Source organism: Dermacentor silvarum, chromosome 3 (assembly GCF_013339745.2).
Source record: "Dermacentor silvarum isolate Dsil-2018 chromosome 3, BIME_Dsil_1.4, whole genome shotgun sequence".
In the NCBI taxonomy this organism is placed as follows: domain Eukaryota; kingdom Metazoa; phylum Arthropoda; class Arachnida; order Ixodida; family Ixodidae; genus Dermacentor; species Dermacentor silvarum.
In genome coordinates this window covers 157,626,072-157,651,035 of record NC_051156.1, presented here as the reverse complement: position 1 = coordinate 157,651,035, position 24,964 = coordinate 157,626,072, and the positions used below count along the sequence as shown (strand labels likewise).

General features: G+C 48.0%; 1 protein-coding gene across 1 annotated transcript; it reads right to left on the bottom strand.

Annotated features, from left to right (window-relative positions):
• Window positions 1–46: 46 nt before the first annotated feature.
• LOC125944384 (uncharacterized) lies at window positions 47–21,008 on the bottom strand. Its single transcript, XM_049664805.1, has 12 exons — window positions 20,372–21,008; window positions 12,590–13,073; window positions 11,187–11,232; window positions 10,986–11,105; window positions 10,155–10,177; window positions 9,162–9,306; window positions 7,395–7,475; window positions 7,231–7,311; window positions 6,575–6,752; window positions 2,914–3,081; window positions 1,255–1,389; window positions 47–705 (listed from the first exon to the last, which is right to left on the bottom strand). Exons 1-12 carry the CDS (start codon window positions 20,651–20,653, stop codon window positions 547–549), a joined length of 1,902 nt encoding a protein of 633 aa, XP_049520762.1. The 5' UTR covers window positions 20,654–21,008; the 3' UTR covers window positions 47–546.
• Between the last annotated feature and the right edge of the window lie 3,956 nt (window positions 21,009–24,964).

The following is a 24,964-nucleotide window of genomic DNA, read 5'->3' as shown; positions in this document are numbered from 1 at the left end:
ACTTGGTTGACACAGTGCAGTTATCTCAGCAGTTCCTATAAAGAAAACAGACGATTCAATCGCTGGGCTCTGCGAAAGCAATGGGCTAGGTTTGTCGTGTTCCAGAATCACGTGAAACGGCCCAATCAACAGGATGCGGCTTTCTACAGAATATACGTCAAAATCGGTGTGCACATTTCCTTTGGTGTAGAATACTCGAGCGCAATACAAACACACAGCAAACGGAAACTTGCAGTTCATGGACAGTAAAGAAAAAAAAAGAAGAAGAGAGTCAAGAACTGTGGTCCCTGTGTGGCGCGTCCGAAGCGTACCTTACTCTTGCGCGTTCAATTGAATTGAGTCCATACAGTAGACAATTAAAAATACAAAAAGAAAATGACGCCACGTGAGTACAAATAGAAAGTATCCCAAATTGCTGAACTCATTGCGAATTCGACACATCTCTCAACAATGAAATAATCCGTTAAATAAGAGCAGTAAAGTACAAATGGTAAATGAAACAGCGCACATAAACAGTGGATGTTATACAAGTAGCACTACGGAATATCACAGGGTTGCCCTGTCAGTGTCAGTGGCGTTGCGGATAACGTAGATGGCTTGCGCTGTCGGTGGCTGGTCGCCTTGGAACAAGAAGAGGCCGGTGGTGTTCATGGACAGGAAGATGACAAGAACGGCGGTGCACTTGAGCAGAACGCCGTAGGCCAGCTGCGGATGAGAGCGTAAGGTGTCGGGTGAGATTAGAATAGCCATTTCTAGGCGACACAACAAGGAACCAGCTTTTCTATCCAAACACTTGCTCGACATTTTCGTTAACCTTCAAACTACAGCTCGTGTGGGCTCCGCGGTCAAGCAATCTCCCTATCGAATGCCTCTACATTTACGTTACTGCAGAATTTATGGAGCTCTTAGGAGACGGTGTCAGTCTGTCATTCTATTCTTCAATATATTTGGACCTTTCCTGCAGCACGGAAGCACGGTGAAATGCAATCATAGAAATGAAAAATAAGTTATCAAGAAGCAGTTCGTTTCGTCTGTCATGGTCTCTGGAAATCAACGCTGATGCCTTTTGTAGCCTAGAAGAAAATACCGTTTGCGTAGCACAAGGTGCAGTATATCAAAAGCTTCTCGGACACGACGATAGAAAAGTTACGGCGTAGCGTGAAATAGGTGCATCGATGTCGGGCGATGCCGTATGTGCTTCCTGTCGCAAGAGGCGAGAAATCAACTGCATGTCCCCTTCAGCGTCAAGCTCACCATCTCGGTGCACTTGGTTTGGAAGTATTCGCGCATGATCAGCAGGGGGAGCGACACCGGCAGCACCACATTGATGGAGGCCACCATGCTCACTGGTACCACGTAGAAGGAAACCGGGGTCTCCGTCACCACCGCCTGCGGGGTTGGTGTGCACGCACGGATACCTTTCTTTAATTGGTTCTTCTTATGCGGGACTAAATAGGTCCTAAAACATTTATAAGACACGTATTCCAACTATCACAGACCTACTTGAAAAACCACGCTAGCTGAGAGCAAACAGCGTTGATCACAGGGATAACTCAAATGTGTGGAATTTCACATAAAGACAATTTTATGTAAAGACATAACACGAGCAGGAGAAGAAGACGGAGTGCAGCTTCCCTCCGCAATCCCCACGTCCTCGACTTTTGTCTCAGGTGCGACTGGTGGAAGTACGTGTGCAGGGATAGGACCAGGAAAGGTCCATCGGGCATGAAGTGGACTGCCTGATGCAAACAGTAAGTGAGAAGCTGGCTTCCAGGCCTCCTTTACGTTTTCGGTGCCAATGCACTTAAGAAAGAAGAACTTATGCGGCGGACTTCAGATACGAAGATGACCCGACGCTAGGATGTTGTTTTGCCAGGAGGACTGTTTGAGGACAAGCCGCGCGGAAAAAAAATTAAGTCTGCGTTTTTTCCCATCTTTCGTTTCGCCCTTGTATTTTGTCCAGTACGTGACTTCCTCAGCCAGAACCAACTATCCGCAACAGAATACTTCTGCAACGTATTTTGGCCCTGTCTGTGCATTAGAGAGACACGGCGCTTGTACTAATGTCCGTTTAACTTCCTCTTCACAACCACAATCTCTCTCTCCGCCGTGCGTTAGCTCCCCGCGAAAGCGCGCGTCCCACGCCCTCGCTCGCTTTCACTCGCTCATACAGCATACGGCCAATGAGAGTTTTTTTTATATTGCCGGATGCGACGATCGAAAGGTGCGCCCTTACCAGCTTCGCTTTAATAGAGCAGAAGCGCAACTTGAAGAACATGTGGCCACATGTACCGTTGTCCCTATTGAGGCATCGTGATCAGTCAGAGAATCATACGGAATCTTGGTTCATTTCTAAGAACATGGCTATAATTTAGTTTCCCAGATGTGTGTTGCAATTCTTGACAGAGGTATTGCTGAAAGCAGAGCTAGTTGGCCACTGGCACTAGGAAATATGTTTACAGCACTAAGGACGACAATGACAAACACGAAAATGCGCCCGGACGCCCACGTCCAGCACCTGTCCTATGCATTTCGTGCGCAGGACGTGAGTGCTGGACATGGGCGTGCGTGCACAGATGTGCATTTCGTGTTTACGTCTCGTATTCTTGCACCGCAGCCACGTTTCCTTATATGTGATCTTGGATTGCACTAAACTGCTTTTCTGTGGCATTACTCTCTGCTGGCGATTGCGCTTAACTTTTGGTTGTACTTATTATATATCTGGTTCTTCAAGGAACCTTTACTTCACAGATAAGTTTTTGTCGTCCTCTGCTTTTGCTTTCCAGATTTTTTTTGTCGCTGTTTTATCGTACGTCTGTACCAACTCGCAAAATTGCCCACTTTGTGTCTGATTAGGTTAAGGGCCAAGTATAAGTCATTCGTATAAGGTGCCAGAGCGGTTATACAGCTCACCACCCGAACCACTGTGGTTGCCATAGATCTTGCCAGAGAGTCCCCGACCACGACTTCCGAGAGCACAGCTGCCACGCTGACCAGGATGAACTGGCTGGACTTAGCAGACCGTTGCGCCCAGAAGTGGTCGTCCAGCTTCGCAAGGCCAACCTCGACTAGCCGGTACTTCTGCCCGGCAAAAATCGCGCGAGTTAGCACACCAGCTTGTATGAAATACTTAAAAACGATAGCTTCATATGTGTAGACGCGAAGGTCATTTGGCGTCAGTTGGGCTAATTACCTTATAACACCGTGAATACATTGTTGATGAATTGTTGACTCAATACCTTTTCAATAGTTGTTCAACCAGTCATTAAGCTCACTAAACAATAATTCAACATATTGCTGTCGAGCATTTCACAATAGCAATTGAAAATATCGAATTGAAATATTATAGAGCAATGACTGGGTGTCATTGTGCCGAATACAGTAATTCATGCGCCATTTAGTACAAGTAGGTGTCATTAATGTGACATTAAGCAGTTCCATTAAGTCAGGTCACCTGATATATGTATGCATGTAACATGTGTGTGTCAATGGACATTGAACTTAGTCAACAATCGTTCAATAATATTGCTGTTGAGCATTTTCAAGGACAATGCAACCTTGTGTTGAAATATTATTTACCAGTTATGGAGTTATGGCGCGCACACCAACGTTGTCAAGAATATAATGTCATACAGTGGACGGAGAACTAGACAGGGTTTCGCAGTGATTCCCCAAGACTGCGATACGGTTTTCCAGTGTATATTTATCTGCAAGTTAGCTAGCGCTCGCGTTAAAAAGTAAATTCTGGGGTATTGCGTGTCAAAACCACGATGTGATTACGAAGCACGCTGTAGTGGGGGGACTCTGGTATAATTTTGACCTCTTGGGGTTCTTTAACATGCATTCAATGCACGGTGCACGAGCGCTTTCGCATTTCGTCCCGCATCGAAAGATGGCCACCTGCGGCCGGGATTTGATCTCGCGTCCTCGGGGTTAGTAGCGCAAAGCCGAAGGTAATACGCTACCACGGTGGGTGGCGCTAGTGTTGTTTCAAGCAACTCTGTGTCCTGTGTATTGCACGTTTTTATTTCGATAGCAATTATATGACACTCCAAGCGGCATTTCAGCCGTCGCCGCGATGTTCCGTATGAAGTCCAAATCCAAACAAGTTCTACGCCGGCGGCTACTGCTTACGGCGCGGCCGCGCGGGCGCCGTATCTTGAAAGCGATCTACGGTGTGGACGAAGTGCGCCGAATGGCGGTAGCTTCGTATGCGCTGTGCTTTCGACGTTTAGTTCGCGTTGAAGCGAGAGACAGCACGGAGGTCAATTCGCTCGTTGCTGCTGCGCCGCGCTTACTCACTCCAGCGTTTTGACAAGTTTACACGGTCATCGAGCGAGATGTGTTCATGTTTACCTGTGCGCACGTGATACCATGCTTGTTAATTTACTTAATAAGCGAGAGTTTACAACTTTATATGGCCGATAAAACTACTATGCTTACTTCGTATAGCTATCTATTAATTTGCTATCGCAATCGGTGATTCGCCTTTCAGGCGCAACTGCGACTCTTTTTGACAGCGCTACTTTGTTAATGCATTGAAAAGCAAAGAGAGGAGGTTTCATGTCGATTGACTGCAGCGAAAACCACGCAATGCGTTGAATACGCGTAATGATCTGCAGTTTTAAGAGGTAATGTAAACTGAACGCAATCAAAACATCCCGAGACCCAAATGTTTACGTTTTAGAAGAATAAAAGGTGCCCTAGATACACGTTGAATGTTTTATTTTCCGTTTAGAGGTGCTTCATATGTACTTTGGTAGACCAGCGCACGTAGGCATATGCCGTGGCTTTGGCACTGCTCTTAGCGCGTAGAGTTTTTCCCGTTCCTGCTTGCATTGAAACTCGCAAACACAATTGATATTTTTAATGCTCATCTATTATAGGAAACCGGAGACGATCGATCAAATATTCGTTTTCTTAATGTAATACCCTTACTAAATTGCGCCGGTGTTCTTGTACATGTATAAAAGGTATACGCGTATAACCGCCTGTCGCCGCATTCGTGTTTTACGCGTGCAGTGCACGTCGTATTACGAGTATACAGTCGGTTTGTGCACATAACGTCTAGACTACGAAGCGTGGCGCAGCAATTACTTACGAATTGCTCCTGCGAATTTACATCCTATTGAGGTTACCCTTACACCTGACGAAAAATAACCAAAACATCAAAAGTAGCACGGTTTGTGCATTTAAGTGAGAAAACGCTTACTCATAAAAAAATGTCGCCGAAAAAAAAAAACCCCAAAAAGCTCGCATTTTCGAATGGAAGGTGAAGCGTTGGCAGCAATACCAAAGTATTTCAATATTACATGAATTCGGGCTGGTAATTTTATGGGCTGCCTAAAGTGCAGTAAACAGTCGCTCAGTAACTAAACGCGTGTGATGTTACGCGCCCAATCACACGCACGAACAGAGTTCCTTCGATGAGCGCGACCATTCTTCTGGAGGTATTCTGTAAGAGTCCACCTATAGTGGGCGTGTTCATTTCGTCTAAGTGCTGATTGGCTGTGGCGCCTGGCTGCCGCGTCGCCCAGCCCAGCCAATCAGAACTTCAACAGCAGATGAAATGGACATTGTCCACTAGGTGGACTCTTACGAACACCTCCCCTGGTCTCATCGCTGGCGTGATGACTGCCCTCAGAAGAGCGCGCACGTGCTTGTCCTCCCCAAGCGAACCTTTACATGTGCTACCGCTCCCCCCTTCAATTTTTCTGTTCTGCGTTTCCGAAACTCGCCAGATCCCGTGACCTGCAACACCAAGTCGCGCGGTCCACGCATGCGCCGTCGCACCCTGAACAACACGGCGATGGCGTGAGCGCGCCTGGAGTGTCCACACACACACACACACACACACACACACACACACACACACACACACACACACACACACACACACACACACACACACACACACACACACACACATATATATATATATATATATATATATATATATATATATACAGGGTGTCCCAGCCAGCTATCACGCAGCACGATTAAAAAAAAAAAAGAGGAACGGCGTCAATGAGAAAATTGTAGAGCGACATGAAAAACTCTCGATACAGCTTTCTGTTGCTCCGTACGTGCTACATATAAAAGCGTTTTTCCGAGCGTGAAAGAAGCCCGCGAATACACGCAAAGTGCCTCGAGCGGCCAGTCGTGCGGCAATTCTGCGTGTATTCGCGCACTCCTTTCTCGCTCGGAAAAACACATTTATGTGGCACGTATTGAGTAACAGAAAGCTGTATCGAGAGTTTTTCATGTTGCTCTACAATTTTCTCATTGACACTTTGACAATTAGGACAGTACTTCTCAAGTTAGATAATTAGTTACAATTAGGTGATTAAATCTCAGCAACGAAAAAAATTACTGGTGGCTACTCCACTGCACTGGAAACAATGCGCACTAGGTTTGCTTCGCGTAACACCGTTCCTCTTTTTCTGAATCGTGCTGCGGGATAGCTGGAACACCCTGTATATATTTACAGGCTCCAAAAAAAAAAAAGAAACAAAAAAAACTTCCTCATTCGATCGGCCACTCATTCGGCAAACTTTGAGCAGCAGTCGTGTACCTCGACAGTCCTGCTGAGCGCCATGACGGATCCGATCATCAGGATGATGTCCCACGGCATGCGAGAGCAGATCTTCCGCCAGCACAGCAAGCGAAGAGACCAGCAGCGGCGCCACGCCGGTCCCGGCGCAGTGCTCAGCACCAGTAGTGTGAGACCCAGGTAAGGGCCTTCTAGGTACCTGCGCCGGAAGGTACTATAGTCATTCCTTCAAAATCCTTCCGACACCCTTATTGTAGAACGACAATTATACAAATTTTGGGCAGTGTCGGACGGATTATAGTTGGCTAATGATAGTCTTAAAGCAAAGCCATCACACACTGAAAGACGCCAAATACGGGCAGGCTCCCGATCCATTTTTACCACCTGCGGTTCTTTCACGTGAACGTTAATCTAATTAAAAAAAAGGCTGTTGCACTTCGCCTACATCCGGATGAGCTCACCCCCGCCGGGCATAACACGGCGACCTCGTGCTGGATAAAACGCTACGGCTGCTGCAGCAGGGAAAGAGGGGAAGAAGGGCGTGTTTGTAGAAATGCTTTCTCCTGGAATGGCGCGTATCTTATAATTTTTATTGTACGATTCACCTATGCCCTTATTCAAACTTCCCTCGTCCTTTTATATAAGGCTTATGGCAAGATCAACTTGCAGCTACTAACCTTCCGGGGTGCTGGGTGGCATAAGCGCTGGAGGCGACAGGAATCCCGATCAGCCAGAAGAACAGCAACGCCTCCCGAATACTGTAAGGGGCCAATTCGATAATTCGATGCCATGCAGTTTGCACTTTTCAGACGCGAAAGATACGCTAGGGAATTCTACTCACGTGTGCCTCTTCATGTTCTGATGACGGACCTTGGCGCACTTGGACATGTCTCGGTGCGTTTGCTCGTCGATGCTGTCTTCGCTAAAGCCAAGGAATACAAGAAGGTGCCTGACGTCAGGCGTAGAGTGGAAGGTGTCGCGGCTTATTATGTGCACCTGACAGCTCGACTGTTCACCAGCATTATTATTTAGCAAAGGATTGATTCACGAGTAAAAAGCCTGCCACAAATTTCGCCTAAGTGCGCTCTAGACACCGTGAGACGGTGCCCTTACAATAATGGACTCGGGACAAGCTGCACCTCTGTGGACACTGTCAACTACGAAAGACATGACCGCTTATTTTCGTGACCTAAAATAATTACCCACTGTGAAGCATAAAGACATTTGGATAAACGAAGCTCCCCTGGAGTGGATGTATTGCCCCGTACAAACATTAATTTTACATTTTAGCGTCCAAGATAAAAAAAAATAAACTCAAATGCGGTCGGGAGCAGTGCAGTAGCGCTGCTTAAATTACATGCATTTGATGGGAAAAGGTGGCACGTGTGTGCATGGCAGTCTACTAAATCGCAATCGGAAGCTTCGTCAGAATTAATTTATCTAAAAATACTGCAGATATCATCGGAGATTACAACAAAAAGGTATATTAATTCGGTGTGACAGCTGGGTTTGATATTTACGTAACAGAAAGAAGTTAGATAACCATTCACCGATAAACACGAATAACAGTATTTAAATAACAATAAGACGAAGGGCCAACAGAAAATCGAAGACGAAGCCATCAACAGTGGACAAGAGAGGGAATGCTCAGCTTGGACGCAACAATTCGACAATGGCACTTCTTTTGATCAGGACACTGAAGAAGACACATTGAACGCTTGTGCCTGACGAAGAATCTTTTACTTTCGTCCCTGATTAAGACACTGACGCAAACAGGTTTTCTTGTAAAAATTATGGCTCCGGGTCGAGTCCTTTCTTGGTCATGCACTGTAGATGATATAATAGTAAAGTTTATCAAAGCCTTACCAATAATTCCAAGATACATAACAATTTTACCAACACAAAGCGCAAACACCATGGCATATCAACAATATTTGAGTTATAAATAAGTTAGCACTGCAATATATATATATATATATATATATATATATATATATATATATATATATATATATATATATATATAGGGGGCTTAAGGAAGTATATACAGCGGAAGCTTCACTCCAGTGCACAAAAAAAAAACGCTACTATGGGCTTTGCTATAATGAAGCCTCCTAGGCCCAAGTAAACGTTTGAGGCGTAAAACTGAGTATCAAAAATAATACCTTATACTTTGTGAGGTTTAATGTCAAATTCAGGAGTGAACTACAAACATTAAGGCACGACAATATATCTTTACATTGACCACGTCGAGACGGAAACCTGACAAAACGTTGGGAAATCTTGTGGTTGCGATGATACACAAAATTAACAAAAACGTGTAGCGAGATATCTGTCAATAAATTTTAGAAAAATAATTCATAACATGATTTTTCTGGCTCGGTAAAATCGCGACGTCTGGGAAGGAAGCAAGTGATATTCAACTAGTCTATCAACCTTGCTTAACCACAATTCCTTACTAGTGTTGTGATTCAGCCTGGTCTAACTTTGATCAATTGTAGTGTATTTGCTTTCCCCGATCGTCATTACTCATCAATGGTGTGGTGTAGCCAATCGCACGAAAAAAACCCCCAGAATTAACCGATCTGCTACGGAATTCGGCGCTCACCAGGTGGCGAGGCTGTTGCAGTAGATGGACGCCCACGAAATGGCGCAACACGTCACCACCACTGGTAGCGACACGACCAGCCACCTCAACCAGTTCACCGGGCACTGCTCGTCACGGCTGCGAACACGTGGACGAAGTATGAAGACTGTCGTCCATTAAATCGCCTGCGTAAGAACTATTCAACCCAACGTCATATCGAAATGCTATCCGACCCGGCAAATTTCCAACAAGTTGTCATTAGGCTTCCAACAGCTTCCACCAGGTCCAAACAGTCTGAGTAACCACCATTCTGATACCTCGGATGGCGCATCGGGCGATTTTGCCAAAGCTGTATGTACCACCTAAAGCCTACAACGATGGCCCACGCAAGCGCGTAAGAATTGCTGCGGCTGGATTGACTCACGAATTATATCAAATCGAAGCTTTCTCTCCGTTCGAAGACGAGAATCATTGTGCAGAAATCTGTCAAAATTGTTTCTGGAAGTTCATGACCTGTTCTTGATTCCCAAAGCGAAGCTTTCTTCGTGTGTAGTTTCGGGGTGCGGCGTGGCTGGCTGGTTTCCTCGACGAGTACGTGCTAAACGGGGTGAGAGGCTATAATGTTTGCGTAATGGCATATGTATATGTTGGGTGTGTGCGTCAAGGAGACTTAAGAACGCGTTTAACAGAAGCTTCCACTCAATAAAATAATCACACCTGATTATAGGATACGAACCACAGTCTCGGCGGATGCCGCGCGTGCAGCAACCATTTACACACAAAAGCCGCGCACCAGTTGTTGTTATGAAGTGGCAACTAGCGGTTTGAGACGCTATGTGGTATTGCATCGCTTTCGGGGTCAGCCCAGCTTAGTGGAATGAAGGACATGCCCGGCGTTGTGTGTGGTGCAACGCTAGTACTTATTTAACGCGTCTATTTCTTCCTTGACCACAAAAGCGAGACATACGTTTGTGACGATGTTGACGCAAGATTGCGCGTCTCGCTATATCCTACCTGCGCTGGGCAGTGAGGTGCAGCTGTGCAGACGCATGAAACGAGGACGCTTGAATTAGATATGAAAAAGAACACAGTGACAAGCGCAGTATGCTGCATGCAAAACAGTAAAGGTTTTGCTTGCTCTGACAGCCATCTTCCGTGGTTGCTGAACATACTTTTTTTTTTTTTCCTCAGAAGCTGGCGCGCTCATGTTGCGATTCCTTCCTACATGGTGCAAGCCTTGATCCTCTTTAAGCGACAACCGCAACCAACGCATTTCCCAAGCATTTCCCGGTTAGCTGTCCCCCGACATTGGCCGAATCAATTTGACACCGAGCAATCATTCACTCCTCCGCAAGAAGTGGACTATGCAGCAGCACCGGGCGATGGCACTTACGTGCGTAAAGCGAACAGCTATCTCGCTCGCTTCATGTGCGTCGCACTGCGAGGCGTAAGCAGCTCTGTCACTAATGTGCGTCTGGTAAGAGGCAGTTTCACTGTTCGGCAGTTCAGTTCGGCTGTCAGAGTGAAATTGGCCGGACTTCTTTACACTGCAGAAATTAGCAGTGTAAGTTCTGTGCAATGTCTCGAAACGGTTTTGCACTCCTCGGGTCTTCAAATATCACATTAGGATTACTTGCCCGACTCTGAGTTTAAAAAAAAAGTTATTCAGCCTATTTTTCAGAGTTGTTTAGTTATTATTACCTGTACTCATTTTAAATATAGGCCTCTGTGGTGGAAGCAATCACGAGGAGATTGCCTAATAACCGCGTCTTTCCTACTTTTAAAGGATTTGGGACGCATCTTCTGAAACACTGTGTGCAGTGTAAAGGCAGCGGTGACACTCGCCAGCCAAGAGTGACGAGGACGGTCTTCCGCACGGGAAGTGTGCTGAAACTCGCGATGTTCCCAAAGATGGCGCTGTAGGCGGCACTGGCGATGAACGCAGGGCGCACCGCGGTGGTGAGGCTGCACGAACGAGAAAAAAAAATACAAAACAAGGAAACTGGTGAGCGCCAGCGTAGATCACAAAAGCAAGCGGGAACTTACGCTCGCACGCGCAGAGACAACGTCGGCTGCTCTGTTCCCGAGATGACTGAAATGGAAAGGAAATCAACGTGTAAATGATTTTACAAAATAGTGTATAATGATATGCTTTTGCCAAAATTCACAGGTTTCTGGTACAAATAACGCTTACAACAGGGGTGACCTTAATCACGTATGCAAGTACAGCAAGTCAAGAATGGGAAACTCGCTCGAAACAGCATCAGACCATGAACCGAGTGGTTCATGTCGCGATACAAACTTCTGTGACCTGTCCCGCACGAATCAACTGTTTACGCACTTTTGCATATGTAGAAGAACGTAGTGGTACGTATTCTGTCGCTCACCGCTCGTCTTAGCGACCGAATTTCAGTCGGGCCATCTGTAGAAAGAAGCTGTCTTTGGTACTTCAGAAGCTGCGAAGATGCAGACGTCACCACTTTCTACAGTCTCCTATTGGAAAGGTGCTGCTATGGTGAACGACGGCATAATCCGCAAAATTTTCTAGAAATCTCTTCGTCCCCTAACAACTTGTGAGTCCCTTTACATTTACGCCAGTAGCGCTTTCATATTATTTTTAAATAAACATTTGAAGGTCCTTGCGTCGCAAACCGTGAAGGTTATCTCCATGCATAACTGCAGTACGCCAGATAAAGATCTGAAAGTTGGAAACACCCGCACATTTAGATAGGATGTTGTTTTTGAACTATGTGACAAGCAATAGGGGGGGGGGGGGGGCAGCAGAGGAATTGCGCGGATAGTATTTTGTGCTCTTCAACAAGCGGATAACTCTTTTTTCGCATGTCGTTAAGGCCAGTTCTACGCTTGTTGGACAACACAGCAACCATTGACGGGTGGAGCTTAAACATCAGCGCTATCCTACTCCAACCCACATTAAAGAATTCATGGTGGGGAATAGTTATCTAGAGGCCCTTTAACGGTGCGCAACACGAAGCTCGTGCGTATAGTACATTGACGTTTTCTGTGCGAAAAACAACGGCAATTAAACAAGACGTCCAACTAAACAAGACGGTTGTGTCGTTTCCTCCATGTAAGCTGTGATTTTTTGTGCGAAAAAAAAAATGAATGTTACTGTAATACACCAACCAGCCCAGAAAGGAGTTCTTCTAGCCCACGCATAGCTTCGAGACGTTAAGCACCGTCAATTGCTATTGTTTGATATGGCAGTAAAACTTTGCCCCAAAACGCACGGGAAATGAGAAACGCCGCAGTGAGGCGCACCGGAATAACTTCTCCCACATAGGGTTCTTTGCTTTTCACCTAAAGCACTGTACACGACCGCGTCTGCACTTAGCGCTTATTGGACAGTGGCCGTCACGGCTGGAAATGGAATCCGCGACCTCGTGCCCCGTAGATGATTATTAAAAATATAGAGGAAAGGCACTCACGGGAACTCGAGCCCTTGTCTATCGGTGACTTCGTCTCGCTCATGGATGCGCACTTTGCGTTAAGACGGCCCTGCCCTGTGGCTGGCTGCACAGATCCTGCCGCGGGGAGCGCACACGGCGCCCTGAGGCCGAAGTCTTTGTTCTCGAACGGCACGATCGGTTGCAGCGACTTGCTGGGCAAGCTGTCGCTGCGCCTCACGTCGCCGGGCTGAGGTTGCGGGCTTCGTTTTTTCAGAACACCGCGCACTTCCAGCTTTGTTTCCGGTTGGGGCTTGTGTGCTGTTGCCTTCTCCTGCACTGGCTCGGGCATCGGGTCGGGTTCTGGCGCCGCAGCCTTGGGCGGCGGTGGCACCGTATCGCTCTTCGGCTGAGACGTCCGCCGTGATTCGTGCCGTGTCTCGGCCTTCGTGTCGAGGGACTGACGAGCCGCTTGCTCTGGCTGCCGCTTATTGTTGGCCGATGACGCATGGTGCCGGCGTTGAGCCTGGAAGGGGTTATGCGTCCTCGTACATACCACACAATCGTTTATCTTTGGTAGGCCTGTCTATATGTTAGTATATGTGGACATTCCGGATGTTAGTGTTCGCCTGTTTCACTTATACATATAGTTACAGGTTAAAAACAATATGTCATATGCAAAGTGCCAGTAACGGCTCTTGTGTTTTTTCAAGCGAAACTTGTATACCCTAGCCTGCGCCGGCGATGTGACGCTAAAACGCCGGCTCCAGCGGCGGCACGCCGGCGCCGGACGTGAGTCATTAGGTATGGTGCCATTTGCGTAGGCGCGCTCTCACGCCACGTGCGCAGCCAATCAGAGCCGTTTCGCTTCCGCTTGGGATGGAAAGGGCAGAAAAGGGTCTCGCGCGCGCGGCGCCTGCTTCGTTTCCGTTCAGTTCAGTCTCAGAAAACCGATGGGACGGCCGCGCATTGCGTGTATCGCCGAACTACAGGCAGCTCTCGCCGAGTGCGCACGGGAGATCGACCGTGAAAGGGCGCGTCATAGAGAAAGGGAGGGGACACTCCCATGAGTGTCCCCTCCCTTTCTGGCTCCAACAAGAGGGGACATTCCCATAGGGCCCAGCGGCCGAATTGACTGCAGCGTGCCAAGCGGTCGGTGTCGATCACTTGCATCACTTCCGGTTTCGGTTTTGGGCGTGCGTATTTTGAACGCAAGCTAGCACGCCGGCTGCGCCCCCCCCCCCCCCCTTTTTCCTTTTTTTTTTTTTGCTCTTCGTGCAGAATCGCTTTATTATTTAGTAAAAATGATTGCGAACGATCTCGTAAAGTCCCATCGAATCTGTGCCACGTGCATTTTCACAAAGTAGACGCAAGACCTTTTGTGCAATGAGGAAATATTTATTTTGCTCTATATAAAAGCTCGTTCCGCGCTTTTTGTGCGTTCATCCAACGTTGTGACACCAGCAGGTAAGGCAGTAGTTCCTGTATGAAGCTCCACCGGACGGTACCAGCTGAAAAAAAAGTAAATTACAAGCATGTTACATTTGCAAGCACGTAACAGCATGTTACAAGCATGAGTCACTTTGGTATTTAGACATATGAATACCGCGAGGCGAAACGTGCGAAAGCGGTGAATGGGCGGCATTACAAACAAAAGCAATTCGCTTTTACATACATGGCGTAGAAAATGCCCGACTCATCCCAAACATACGAAAACATCTGATTTCCAAGCTTTCCCCAATTTCCGGGCATTATTTCTTGCACTTAGGCAGCACAAATACACGAGCGACTTCGCGTTTCCAAAACTTGGCCTCGGGCGACGCGACGGTACGCGACATACACAGAGACGGACGCAACAAGCACTCAAGACAAATGCGTGGGTGGAATGCCTTTTTTCAGTCCTTTAGAAGACGTAATTTTCGAATTACAAGTTTCTGATATGTTCGTCGTTCGCGCGTTCTGCCGGCGCCAGCAGCACACCCCATGTTATCACTCTTGGCAATCGCCCATCGCGTTTTCAACAGGCGTCAGTACCGAAAGAAGGTATATGTTGTTGTGGAGTCACAAAAAACGTCACAGACTTGTCCCTCTAAGATTCATTACACGCCAAACTAACTTTATCACCACGGCCGAGCTGCTTATCGCTAACTGCGTCACAGCGCGCTGTGCGGCCAGCGTGCCTCAAAAGTACCCCAGAAAGTAACGAAATTACTTTTCAGTAATGTCTGGCGTCAGAGAAAGCGGCACAACCTTCTCCTAGCAAGATGCACTATAGACTACACACCACAGTTGAGTTCTCGCTAACTGCGACATGGCGCCCTGTACGGCCAGTGTAGCTCAAACACCGAAATAAGTTACAATAGTCCCCTAGGAAGCGTCGGAAACATGTCTCAGCACGATTCATTTACTCAAATTAACTGCGCCAGGATGGCCGAGCTGTTTTTCGCTAACTGCGTCTTAAGTCTCGGTCCCGTGCCGTAAGCCTAATTGCGTCGTAGACTGTGAAACAAGATTTCTCACCTTGCCGTATTCCAATAGTGCAGTGGTGTCTTGTCCCAGTGCAGAAGGAACGCAAGAATACGCCGAGAGCCCAATAAACCAGGTTACATTTGAAAAAGAAAAAAAATGAGACAGACGGGTCGCCGCGCGCGAGCGCTCAAACGCGCGCGCAGCCATCCTCGCTGGCTTCGGGGGAGTGTCTGGCGGATGACGCATGTATCTGGCGCGTCATTGACCTGTGGCTAGGTAAGGCAAGGAAAATAAGTCGCAAAGCTTAAGTTAATTTATACGCAAAACGTTTTAGTTTTCGCGGCAAAGAATTAAAAAAATAAATGAATGCCTGTTAACTTAAGTTCACTTTCTTTTTTTTCGATGCTCGCGGCAGCTAACGTTCGGTGTCAAAAGTATAGCGTGACGTATGGTGACGTGTTTCCTGTTGCCAGTTTTTGCCGAGTGTCCCCTCTTGTTGAATTTCTTTCTCTATGGGCGCGTCGTCGACGGGCCGATCCTACGGGGCGAGCCGCTGCAGCTGCGGCACTCCGCCAACGCCGAGCAGATCACCTGACCTTCCCTTGGTCACAGTCAAGTTACTCACAAGAAACAACCGTCAAACACAAGGTGCACCCAGGACAAGCTTCACTTACCCTCATTTTCCGGTAGAGGAACGGCTGGTAATTTTTTTGTTGCTGCTCCGTACACGAGGAAAGTTTTCAGCAGAAGCCACGCAAGTCGACAGAGAATGTTTGCAGGTAGAGCGGAATATAACAAGAATGCGGCATTGAAGTTCATTCTGTGGCTCCAGCAGCATTCGTTCTCTCTCAAGTTTTCTCAGTGTCTATACACTAAAAAAAAATTCAGAGCTATTCCACTACTGTGAAGATGGAAGCCCGCGAAGCTGCGGCTATGGTGGATCTGCTATAGTGAATAGTGCTATAGTGAATTAATATATTATCACTATTGACGTCTCCGGAATGTTCGTCAAAGAGCAAGGACACCGGCGTCTTGTTTTCGCCCGGCGCGATAGCCAAGTGGTGCGTTTGCTGCACCAAGTCCGCCCCATCGTCGTAGACTAGCGTATGAGCCATGCACAGCGTTCATAGCCGTGGCCCACTGCACAGCATCATCAGGATCCTGACGTCAGGATCCTGGAAGACGTTGTTAAACGAACGCCCGTCCCATGGCGAGTCCAACGGGCAACCGCTGATAACAGAGCTAGAGCGATCTCCACGTCACGACACAAAGGGGCACAACGATTGGTGGGACGTGCCGCCGCCGAGTATCGCAACACTTGTGAAAGAGGCATCGGCGGTGGTGAGGGGTATAACCGTGGGCCATCCATCATCCGCTCTGACGCCTGTGCTAAGGCACAACTGGCGGGAAACCGCCACGCGCATGGAGCCAAAGTAAATGCTGATGATGATAGCGTTTTCTACATGCGGTCACGATCCTGGGGAACCTAGCCCCTACCGGCTTCGCTGTAAAGGTTAGTGACGTTTCACACCGTGAACGCGGTTTACGTGCAGGCGTATGGACTCCGCGAACATGTACAGTGAGCACCGCGGCATCGAAGAACAATCGGAAAGGGCGCGAACGCGGTGATTCTCTTCTTCACCACCAGGCGGCTTCCTCAACCGGCGCTCGCTAGGGAGCCTACATGCAAGCGGTGTTTAAAACAGCGCTTGCATGTAGGCTCCCTAGTGCTCGCTTCCCTCGCGGCGACAAACATAATTTCGCTGATTTTGCAGACTGGGCATATACGCTGGCGGTAAAAAAGGATAGTAGGCTTGTACCACCTTGCAGCATCACAACCTAATTTCAACCGAGGCTCTTTATTTCGACAGGTGAAATTGAGAATTTCAGTTGCCTGTAATTTAATCGCATACTTTAAAACGTTAAATGACTGGCTTGTTTGAAATCTTGCCCGCATATAAATCTTTCAAGGAAAACTTAAAAAAAAAGTCATGCAGAAACTGCTCTGGGAGTTGTCTAAGTATGCGTAAGCATTGTACCACCATCTGACCTCCACGCAGCCCGGTGTCATTACGAATGCTGTGAAACTTGACCAGTATAAACGACAGCGCTGCGTCGACACGAAGTGTGTTTCTTACAGCGAAGCTGTTAAGGGCACAGGGTATAAGCCTTATACTTCCCATGTATTTTTGACCATGTTGAGGTACCGTTTTCTCAGTAACTAAAAGAGGTGTTCGCATAAAGCATATATCATTTTCTTCTAAATTTTGCGCTCTTTTAACCGTACTAGACTTATTAAAATCTGACTAAAATTTCTGTTTTGGTGAAATATTTCACACCAGTACCTACATTCTGGCTTTATTTGCACATTTCAAAATTTGTAACACAAAAACCGTTCGGTGCATATTTTCAACTACAAAATAGTTGCCTACAGTTACACAGATGACAGGGAAATAAAGTCAACTGGTTATCCTGAAGACAGAAAATAATGGTGCCTATGTAATAAAAAAAACATGGTCTTGAGATAATCGAGTTTAAAGTAAGAAAACACCTGAAAAACACATTTCTTGCCACAAACACCGTTAAAGTCATATCTATTGTTGCCACCTGTTTGGTCAAAGTCTTTTTTTTTTCTCGATTATCAGCCTGTCGTGTTTGTTGCCTTGCCTCTTTTGTGAGCTGTGGTGCAGCTCTCTCCGCAATGTATTGTCGATTGTAGTCAACTTCTTTCAGCCATTTTACTGTGCTGCGGCCAGACTTCAGAGTCCTAATGACTTCAAAATGTTGGCACATACCATACTATCATCATTGAACGAAATAACCGCGTCTAGTGTCGCAAGGAACGCAGCTAGGAACGAAAAGCATTCGAATAGACACACTCCGAAGCACAAACGCGGGAAGAAACGCGCGCACAGCGTCTTTGGATTGCCTTGGCTGAAAAATCAGCGGTGCAACAGTTGCGAGACAATTTATCATATATAGCTGATTCCAGACAAGCGTTTTGGTCTTCGTGCCAGAAGTTTTTTGTTGGAAAAGTTAACGGTAAGCCCGGAGCACATTCGAAAAGGAGGCGTATTCACTCACTACTTGCTTTCGGAAAAACATGTTTTTTCAGCCAGAAATCCGACTTCCTAAGAAAAGCGCGAGTATGGAAAATTTGCGTAAAGAGATAAACTTCCCATATTTCAAAGAAAAAAACAGTCATTTTTTTATTACTTTGCCTTAGCCTGTGCCCTTAAGGACTTACCTTTCGATCGTCGCGTCCGGCAAAAAAAAAAAAAAAAAAAAAAAAAAAACCGCTCTCATTGGCCGCAAACGCGCGAGGGCGAGGGACGCACGTTTTCACGGGGAGCGAACGCACGGCGGATAGCAACCGCGACTTATGTGCGAGTGAAAGCGCGCGAGGGCGAGGGCCGCGCGCTTTCACGGGGAGCGAACGAACGGCGGAGAGAGAGATTGTGGTTGTGAAGAAGAAGAGGCGCTCGGCGGAGAGCAAACGCGACTTCCCAGTGGAAGGGGAGTGGTGGGCGAGGAGGGCATCGAGGCAACCTAGGCAACGCCTCCTTGATAGCACAAGGCCTGTGCACTCTGATTTATGACGTCATGCTACTTGGACCGAAATTTCCCCTGTCAAGCCCGGCGAGACGAAAGCGGTGATGTGTCACCGCGGCTTACACGGGCGCATCCCCAATAGATTCTATGGCAGTCGGGCAAGTTAGCGTGACGTCACGGATCGAAGAGCACAGGCCTTGTGCAATCTAGGAGGCGTTGCCCTAGGCCGGTATTTTGTAGCGATCCCTTATGACTTATTCTATACTAGTCTTATCATCCACCGCTCACGGCCGGCTGATCTCGTTGATAACGCTAGCAGACCGTCGCTCTGACCACTGACAAAGCGCGATAAGCGCGAAAAGGCATTAGCACCGGAAAGGCATCGCTACAAAATACCGGCCCTAGACTTTGCGTGTGCGTGCCCGCTCTCCCACTGCGGTGCATGCGCGCAGCCTTGCCGGCCTCTGCCGCCGACTCTGGGCTCTCGCCCGCCTCTCCCTTAACAGTGTCGACAACGGCGTTGAGCCGTTCGTCCCGTAGCCAGCGTTTTGACAGCGGTTGTGTGTGGTCACACAAACAACGCGCACAATTGTTATCGACGGCGGCGGCGTTTTGCCCACGTTCCCACCGAACGCGCATCATATATATTTTTCATTGCTTAATAGTTCAAATAACCAAATATACCATCACATCTTAATAGTCATAATTGGAAATACATAATTCCCACCATAGTCCAGCTTCGCTAGTCTTCCATCTCCACCCCATTGGAAGGGCGGACAGCTTTTTTTTAACACGAAAGTGTTTTATGCCGGGGTCCACCAAGACTTCACTGACGTATTTCCGTCACGGAAATACGTCATAGAACATAATACAAAGAAAGAAACCAGAAGAAAAAGTTCCACAAACATGCAAAATTTGGAAATCGAACCCACGACCTCTCGGTCCGCGACGATAGATCGCCGAGCGTTTAACCCATTGCGCCACAAACGCATTTGCAGAGAGCTACACAGACGCGCCTTATATATCTAACACTCCTCCGTGTACCCGCGCTCTTGCTCGGGGCGGTGCCGCCGCCTACGAGCAGAAAAGAGAAGTACTGCATTATGACACTAACGCGCACCGACAGTGAACGCTTCGGTGGTCTCAGCACTACGACGCCTCGATGCCAGCATTCGAAGGGACGCTGGCATCAAGAAGCACTACCAACGCCACCTAGGTGGCGTTCACCGTACTCAGCACAGCGGAGCGTGGCCTCCGCAATTAGCTCTGAAAATGTTTCTGAAGTTGATCGCGGAGGCTGCAATTACGACGCGCTGTACGCGCTGATTTGACTCGGTGACGATTCAGTTACGTGCTTTGTCTTGCGCGTTGTATTAGTGTGTCAGTTACGTGCTTCGTCTTTCGCGTTGTGCTAGCGTGTGCAGCGTAGTGCAGCTTCCATATGCACGACGGTTGCTCATGGTCATCGACGTTGGTAGTCGTGATGGAGGAGACGTGCCACCAGGCGTCAGCGTGGGTGCATCAACGCCTAAGGGCGCTTTAGCCACAAAACACCAATAGACATTATATATCAATGTGCAATAAACATTACACTACTTCTGTGAAGACACGTTTCACTTTCGTGTTCTATACCGATTCCTATATAAGAGGGATCAACCACATTTTTTTCATTTTGCCCCCATCAAAATGCAGATTGAACCCACGACCTCGACGCAGCGTGACGCCATAGCCAACTAAGCTACAGCTGTGTCTAGTCGTTACGAAAGAATACAACGAGACTTGCAGGTGAAGGGATGCTCGTACCTTATGAGGCGAAAGAACGCCACGGCCGTGCTGCACTGTCGATCGAGACTTTGTCGAAGCGGACGGCTGCTCATCGCTCTTCGGGCACTTGGCCGTCGGCGGCAATGGCACCACCGCACCCACGTTCGAGCAACTCGGCAGGAGCGTAGACGACTCGTCGACGCCGCTATTCCGAGCGGTAGAAGCGTCCGCCGTACGGGGGCCAGTCAACGAACCGGACTTTGGAGCCTTGCGTTGAGACCGGAAGAACAGAGAGGACGCGGATGACGGCGGCACGCACATCGTCTCGACGGCAGATGGCTCGGCGCGATCATTGTGCCAGACTTCTCTGCCCGGCGATGGCTGCGGCGACGTGGCTGCCGAGAGGGCTCCGTTCAGAAGGCTGCCGCCTTCCCGGTCCTCCGTCCTCAAGATGACGTCCAACGTTGAGGGTGCCGGCGACGGTCCCGCACAGGAGGGCGTCGTCACTGGCGTCGGCGGTGGCGTGTTGGGGTTGCGCTTCAGGATGGACGACGGCGGCTTGCTCTGCAAGCTGAAGGAGCGGATGCGACGCACGGGAACGCAGCGCGACCACGAATTTTCGCGGTCGTATTCGCGGCGCGGTCGACCGGAACCTCCGAAGTAAGTCTTGCGAGGAGTTTTCTGCGTGAAGAGGACGAGCCAGACTTGTACGCAACGAGTGACAGGTAATTATTTACTTGTAATAAATTACATTTTAACACGAAAGTGTTTTATGCCGGGGTCCACCAAGACTTCACTGACGTATTTCCGTCACGGAAATACGTCATAGAACATAATACAAAGAAAGAAACCAGAAGAAAAAGTTCCACAAACATGCAAAATTTGGAAATCGAACCCACGACCTCTCGGTCCGCGACGATAGATCGCCGAGCGTTTAACCCATTGCGCCACAAACGCATTTGCAGAGAGCTACACAGACGCGCCTTATATATCTAACACTCCTCCGTGTACCCGCGCTCTTGCTCGGGGCGGTGCCGCCGCCTACGAGCAGAAAAGAGAAGTACTGCATTATGACACTAACGCGCACCGACAGTGAACGCTTCGGTGGTCTCAGCACTACGACGCCTCGATGCCAGCATTCGAAGGGACGCTGGCATCAAGAAGCACTACCAACGCCACCTAGGTGGCGTTCACCGTACTCAGCACAGCGGAGCGTGGCCTCCGCAATTAGCTCTGAAAATGTTTCTGAAGTTGATCGCGGAGGCTGCAATTACGACGCGCTGTACGCGCTGATTTGACTCGGTGACGATTCAGTTACGTGCTTTGTCTTGCGCGTTGTATTAGTGTGTCAGTTACGTGCTTCGTCTTTCGCGTTGTGCTAGCGTGTGCAGCGTAGTGCAGCTTCCATATGCACGACGGTTGCTCATGGTCGTCGACGTTGGTAGTCGTGATGGAGGAGACGTGCCACCAGGCGTCAGCGTGGGTGCATCAACGCCTAAGGGCGCTTTAGCCACAAAACACCAATAGACATTATATATCAATGTGCAATAAACATTACACTACTTCTGTGAAGACACGTTTCACTTTCGTGTTCTATACCGATTCCTATATAAGAGGGATCAACCACATTTTTTTAACACGAAAGTGTTTTATGCCGGGGTCCACCAAGACTTCACTGACGTATTTCCGTCACGGAAATACGTCATAGAACATAATACAAAGAAAGAAACCAGAAGAAAAAGTTCCACAAACATGCAAAATTTGGAAATCGAACCCACGACCTCTCGGTCCGCGACGATAGATCGCCGAGCGTTTAACCCATTGCGCCACAAACGCATTTGCAGAGAGCTACACAGACGCGCCTTATATATCTAACACTCCTCCGTGTACCCGCGCTCTTGCTCGGGGCGGTGCCGCCGCCTACGAGCAGAAAAGAGAAGTACTGCATTATGACACTAACGCGCACCGACAGTGAACGCTTCGGTGGTCTCAGCACTACGACGCCTCGATGACAGCATTCGAAGGGACGCTGGCATCAAGAAGCACTACCAACACCACCTAGGTGGCGTTCACCGTACTCAGCACAGCGGAGCGTGGCCTCCGCAATTAGCTCTGAAAATATTTCTGAAGTTGATCGCGGAGGCTGCAATTACGACGCGCTGTACGCGCTGATTTGACTCGGTGACGATTCAGTTACGTGCTTTGTCTTGCGCGTTGTATTAGTGTGTCAGTTACGTGCTTCGTCTTTCGCGTTGTGCTAGCGTGTGCAGCGTAGTGCAGCTTCCATATGCACGACGGTTGCTCATGGTCATCGACGTTGGTAGTCGTGATGGAGGAGACGTGCCACCAGGCGTCAACGTGGGTGCATCAACGCCTAAGGGCGCTTTAGCCACAAAACACCAATAGACATTATATATCAATGTGCAATAAACATTACACTACTTCTGTGAAGACACGTTTCACTTTCGTGTTCTATACCGATTCCTATATAAGAGGGATCAACCACATTTTAACACGAAAGTGTTTTATGTCGGGGTCCACCAAGACTTCACTGACGTATTTCCGTCACGGAAATACGTCAGCTTACAATGTACACGAACATAATACAAAGAAAGAAACCAGAAGAAAAAGTTCCACAAACATGGAAAATTTGGAAATCGAACCCACGACCTCTCGGTCCGCGACGATAGATCGCCGAGCGTTTAACCCATTGCGCCACAAACGCATTTGCAGAGAGCTACACAGACGCGCCTTATATATCTAACACTCCTCCGTGTACCCGCGCTCTTGCTCGGGGCGGTGCCGCCGCCTACGAGCAGAAAAGAGAAGTACTGCATTATGACACTAACGCGCACCGACAGTGAACGCTTCGGTGGTCTCAGCACTACGACGCCTCGATGCCAGCATTCGAAGGGACGCTGGCATCAAGAAGCACTACCAACGCCAGGTGGCGTTCACCGTACTCAGCACAGCGGAGCGTGGCCTCCGCAATTAGCTCTGAAAATGTTTCTGAAGTTGATCGCGGAGGCTGCAATTACGACGCGCTGTACGCGCTGATTTGACTCGGTGACGATTCAGTTACGTGCTTTGTCTTGCGCGTTGTATTAGTGTGTCAGTTACGTGCTTCGTCTTTCGCGTTGTGCTAGCGTGTGCAGCGTAATGCAGCTTCCATATGCACGACGGTTGCTCATGGTCATCGACGTTGGTAGTCGTGATGGAGGAGACGTGCCACCAGGCGTCAGCGTGGGTGCATCAACGCCTAAGGGCGCTTTAGCCACAAAACACCAATAGACATTATATATCAATGTGCAATAAACATTACACTACTTCTGTGAAGACACGTTTCACTTTCGTGTTCTATACCGATTCCTATATAAGAGGGATCAACCACATTTTTTTGGTACTCTTGCAAAATTTGATTATCTTTTCTTACTCACAAATGCTCACTGTAATTCAATTACTTGTTTCAGTAACCGATTACACGTAACCAATTCCGTAATTGAAGAAAGACAAACTGGAACAAACAGGCGACGCAAATTTGAGCGCTTCGATTTGGCGGGAACTCTGGTGGAATGGCCGCGGTTCGCGCCACGCAGCAACCTTGTGGATTGGCAATGAACTGAGAGATCCGTGAGCTCAGTATGTGTTTCGTCGTGTTAACGGGCTACCGGATGTTAGCTTACGAAATAAACCGGCGCTGCTCTGGCTCGATAACGACGGCCACTTCGGACGTTGATGCCAGGAAATGCTCCATTTCTGCAGCTTTTCATTGGCCCTACCAGGAGCGCCTTCTCCAAGCTCCAGCATTAATAAATCGCTGCGTTTCATAGGGGACCTAAACGAGTACATAGAGGCACTGAATAACCATGATAATAATTATGCAGAATTATGCACGTTACAACACCGCCCTTTCCTCCAGCTTGCACATAGAGCGAGTTTTCTGTGTCATTGCCTGGTGTGCTCACAAAAAAAGAAGCAAAAAAATTAAAAAAAAAACGAGGGAAGACGACCGGCGAAAATGTCGAGAAGGAATTGTCAGTGAAGATATAGGGTAAGGCGGGGCAAAATGAGACACGGGGCAAAACGCGACATTTTGACTTTGCTGCCATCTATACCTAAAACATAAAGGTACTTTTTGTGGTTCTTTATTATCATCGATAGGTGGTTGTGGTTGTCCATTCCTTTGTGTGAAAAAGTTCGCGATTGTTCGAAGAGTTCGTGTGGGAAAAAAAATGCAGGGTTGTCAGTGAGCACATGACCCGGCAAAAAGCGGTCAAATTCTGCTCACTGAAATTTTTGGAGCCGTGCATGAACGTACTCTCGCGTCAGTTCAGCAACGTAAGTATTTATATTGTTGCTTAGTACCACTAGCTACATGCTGCCAAAAGTTGAATTGTGTAAGTGTCGTGGGTTAAAGGAGGATTTTTTTTCGGGCACTTGAAAGGGGCAAAAAGCAACCAAAAGGCGTTGAATCGGCATAAATAATTTCTTGCTAAGCGAATTATTTATTTACGCACATTATATATTATATTTTTTGTTTAGGGTGGTGCGGACGTACAAGAGAAAATCACATACATTTCGAAAGTGTGGTGTGTGGCCATTTTATCGCGCTGTTCTAGATGACCCCGAGTT

Coding starts and splice junctions, on each gene's coding strand:
- LOC125944384 (XM_049664805.1), bottom strand. CDS start 20,653: ATGTGCGTGCCGCCGTCATCCGCGTCCTCTCTGTTCTTCCGGTCTCAA. Junction 11,233..12,589: donor AGACAAGGGCTCGAGTTCCC/GTGAGTGCCTTT, acceptor TTTCCATTTCAG/TCATCTCGGGAACAGAGCAG. Junction 1,390..2,913: donor CAACCACAGTGGTTCGGGTG/GTGAGCTGTATA, acceptor CCAACCCCGCAG/GCGGTGGTGACGGAGACCCC.